At 48.2% G+C, this 4,286-nt stretch overlaps 1 protein-coding gene across 1 annotated transcript in view; it reads right to left on the bottom strand.

Moving 5' to 3' along the window:
* Positions 1–418: 418 nt before the first annotated feature.
* Positions 419–4,286, bottom strand: part of PRKG1 (protein kinase, cGMP-dependent, type I) — a 68,258-nt gene continuing 64,390 nt past the window's right edge. Inside the window, exon 12 of the mRNA XM_009872941.1 lies at positions 419–818. Coding sequence (XP_009871243.1) covers positions 720–818 — 99 coding nt within the window. The 3' untranslated portion in view covers positions 419–719. The remainder of the gene's footprint in view (positions 819–4,286) is intronic.

The raw sequence follows: 4,286 nt of genomic DNA, 5'->3' as shown, positions 1-4,286 counted from the left end.
CCAAATGTTGTGTTACAGTATGTTCTCAGCTGTATGAGAGAAGCGACCCATATCTGCCATAAACAGGCTCTAGAGCAGTTGTGCTTTTGTTTTACCAGGCTAAAAAAAAAGAAAAAGATTCTTTAAAAGAAAAAGGAAAGCTAACATTCAGTCTTGTCAGCAATACTGCTCGGAAAAGGGAAAGGACAAGTTTTACCGCTGCTTTGACGTGAACTCTTTGACCAGTACCGTTGTGGTCCTCCTTTGCTCCTACACTGGCCGGCAGCAGAAGACCTTTGGAGCCAGGAGGGTGGGAGTAGCCCAAATCCTGCGCTGTATTTAGCTACAGCACTTAATAAATTACTATGGATCCTACTCATAAAGCCAGTACCTCGCAGCTAGAATTAAGTGCATCTTACACTACGTATCTCTCGACTTGTGTAATTAAGAGCGTAGCAAGACTGTCGTCGCAGTGATAGGAAACGGGTTTCTTTACCGGTGAAGGGCTTTGCGTCAGGACCACCATGTCAACTGCTGTTTTAAGTTCGAACATAAAACATGAAGAGCACTATCGTCATCTAAAGCGGTAAGTCCTAATGCCACTGTAGTTACTGTAGCAGCATCAATCAAGGCATCATGGTGACCCCGAGCACTAATCCTCCCCATTTCGTTCGGTTTCGCTGGCAGCCACGTCCCAGGAAGCTGTCTTCAGCAAGGCAGAAGCAGGTAAGAGAAATACATTAAAAATCTATGTCCCATCCTGAGTTGTCATCAGGGGGTGGTTCATCACTGTCCTCTGGGAAGCTGTCAAAATTGCTTGTGTCTGTCGGAGATGCAACCTGTGGGAAGAACAGAGTGACAAGGAGGGCACCGTCACACAAGTGGGTCTCTGCGGATATTTCCTCTCCATGGTCAATCACAGAATAGTTTGGAAGGGACATTTAGAAGTTACCTAGTTCAATCCCCCTGCAATTAGCAGGGACATCTTTAACTCCATCAGGTTGCTCAGAGCCCCATCAAAGGTCTCCAGGGATGGAGCTTCTAGCACCTCTCTGGGCAACCCATGGCAGCATTTCAACACCTTCAGCGTAAACAATTTCTCCCTCATATCTAGTCTGAATCTACCCTCTTTTTGTTTAAAACCATTACCCCTTGTCCTATTGCAACAGATCCCACTAAAAAGATGGTCCCCACCTTTCTCACAGGCCCCCTTGAGTACTGAAAGGCTGCAGGAAAGTCTCCTTGGAGCCTTCTCTTCTCCAGGCAGAACAATTGCAACTCACTCAGCCTGTCCTCACAGGGTAAATGTGCTCCATCCCGGTCATCGTTTTTGTGACCCTTCTCTGGACCCGCTCCAGCGGGTCCATGTCTTTCTGGTGCTGAGATTCAAGTGCATTCATTGCTAACTGTGGCAGGCAAGGAAAGTTCTGCGTCCCACGACTTCTTCCTGAATCCCAGGAGGACTTCCTGCAGCCCCTCCACTCTAATCATCCAGGCTCTGTAGGGTCTCTAGTTCAAGAGCAGCTGTCCTACCTCTTCATACAAGGTGGTCAGAAAAGATGTGGAAAAGCCCTGGGACTCACCAAAGCCCAAGATTTCCAATTTATGGTTCCAGGATCCTGAATTTGAGGCCATGAGCTGGGCCCTGCCACCTTTGAGTTTTGCATTGCTCAGCCTAGGGAGCCTACCAGAGAAACTAATCTTCCTAGGATGAAGTCCAAGCACGGTACTTTTTTGGTAATAATGTCATTTAAAATCTATCATAGCTAAGTAATTTCCAATTTTTTTTTTCCTTTAGGATGACTGAAACTTTCTTACAATGAGACCCTGATACATTCAATGCAATTCAAAAAAAATATGAAACAAACCCAAACCAGACCAGCAGCTCTCCAAACCAAAATAATCACTGTCTTCCTAGAGAAAATCAATGCTTTAAGCCGTAGCCCAAGTAGCCAGACTACACTTGCCACAGGAGTGCTGGGCAGGAAACACTTGTTTTATGTTGAACATACATATAAAATACCACGTGTTTTAGCCATTTCACCCGGAGAAGCCAGAGTCGGAGCTCAGCCTACAGTTTAGGAGACCTATTTGATGTTGCATGCTGCTAAAAGCCTTGGGAGAAGACTATTAGACCAACGAGAGTTCCAACTTTAGCTGCTCAGCTGCATCAGCATTTCCCTGCTGCTGAAAACAACTTAGGGAGCTTTAAGATCCTTGAATGCCCATCTCATTCTGGAAAAAAAACAACCCTGTAAAAGCTTAGCAGAGTACTACAGAGTGATGAGATCCTTCGCTGTGTACCGAATGCTGTAATTTAATTTCTTTCGACTTATCCAGATCTGTTTACTTTGTTGGTGCTGGCACTATTGGGTTGGAGAGCCTTCACTTTCGGAGTGCATCCTGGCCAGTGTTGGAACTAGTGTGACCAGGAGAAGCAGGGAGAGGATTGTCCCCCTTTACTCGGCACTGGGGAGGGCACCTCTTGAGTGTTGTGCCCAGTTTTGGGCCCCTCAATCCAAGAGAGATCTCGAGGGGCTGCAGCGAGTGCAGGGGAGGGTAACAGAACTGGGGACTAAATCTTATGAGGAGCGACTGGAGGACCTGGGGCGGTTGAGTTTGATTAAGAGGAGGCTGAGGGGAGACCTCATCGCCCTCTGCAACTCCCTGAAAGGACGTTGTGGAGAGGTTGGTGCTGGTCTCTTCTCACAGGTAACTGGGGACAGAACAAGAGGGAACGGCTTCCAACTGCAACAGGGCAGGGTGAGACTGGACATCAGGGAACCGCCGAGAGCCTCAGCCACTGGCACAGGCTGCCCAGGGAGGGGGTGCAGTCCCCATCCCTGCGGGTGTTTAAAGGCCGTTGAGATGTGGTGCTGGGGGAGATGGTTTAGGGGTGAGCTTGGTCGAGTAGGGTTAGTGGTTGGACTCGATGATCCCAAGGGGCTTTTCCAACCTGAATGATTCTGTGATTCTATGCTCCACACTCGCCCTCCTCCACAGTCCTGTGGGCTGGACCACATCCCTCTGCTTCTCTCAGCCCATCCCACGGGAACTCTCTTTCTGGGAACGAAAGACACTGGCTACCAAAATATAATGGTGTGGCCATTCACGTCAGATGCGCACAAGCTGGAGCTTCTCATGAAAGCCTCTCAGCAGTGATGGACAGTGCGCACGCGGATTGCACAGGGGTAAAGCATCTACGGAGCTCCCTGTGCTCCGCTGCAGATGTCCAGTCTGGGAGCACCTAGCAAGACATGTATCATTTTTTGAGGTCCAGTTAGATGAGGCTTTAAGGAAAATAAGTTCTCCTTTGGGAAATGGATTGCCTTTCATGTCCATCTGACAAAATGAGGAGGCTGAGTATATCCAACACCTCAAATGCAGGGGCTTTCTTCTTCTTAGAAGAAATATGATTTGGGGAAGAAAGGCTGGATGAGTTTCGATTCTGCTGATTGACTTCATGTGATGCTAACACGGTTGTGTGCGGAGGTCTCTTCCAGCCCAAAATGTTCTATGATTCTCCACAGGTCTGAGGGCCAGGCCACCTGCATAGCCTGCAGTCTTTCACTGTCTGAGACACGGGAACAAATGCCCCCCTCAATGCCCTCTCCAGTCAAGAAGAGACACTGGATTTATCTCCTGTCCATCCAAGAAGGTAAAGTGCTAACATCAGGATCAGCTGTCTGGCTGCTTACCAACATCAGGGCTTGAAATGAATTATGGTGCAGAGATCTGCACATCTTTGTCAAAGGCAAGACAGAATGCCTTTGGAAGAGTCAAGAAGCAAGAGAAGCTTTCCAGGGCAGCTACTGTCGCAGACTTAAGCCAGCGGTATCGAGGCTCAGCTGCTCCCTCAAGCAATGAGGAGGAGCAGGCTGCAAATTGAGATCTCCTGAAATCCTGTGGAAAGAGAGCTAAGGAGCAGCTTTTGATTGCCTCCCCGGTAGTACCATGTAACTGCTGATGAGGGCTTAAGAGCTGGGGAAAGGCTTTTTCCTTACGAAAATACCTAGTCTCTAGGCTTAGCCCTGCTGGCTCCTTTCCAGCCAACACGGAGAGGTGCACGGATTGAAGGAAAGCCTGATTTCTTCTCCCAGAGCATTGTGTTTTATGTAATTTTTCAGATATGACCCTTACTGGCAGCTCGGACTTCTGCCAGAATAATTGAGCTGGTTGTGGAAAACGAGGCTGAGCAGGACTGACAGCTTTGGGGTGGGTGAGTTTCCCTAGCTAACAGAGGCAGGTTTTGGAAAGGATCTCAGGAGTCTATCTAGGTATTAGTCTTAAGAGCTCTAGGAAAGAGT

This window comes from Apaloderma vittatum, unplaced genomic scaffold (assembly GCF_000703405.1).
Source record: "Apaloderma vittatum isolate BGI_N311 unplaced genomic scaffold, ASM70340v1 scaffold5067, whole genome shotgun sequence".
Classification (NCBI taxonomy): Eukaryota; Metazoa; Chordata; class Aves; order Trogoniformes; family Trogonidae; genus Apaloderma; species Apaloderma vittatum.
The sequence above is the reverse complement of the archived record's forward strand: the minus strand, read 5'-3'. Positions and strand labels throughout refer to the sequence as shown.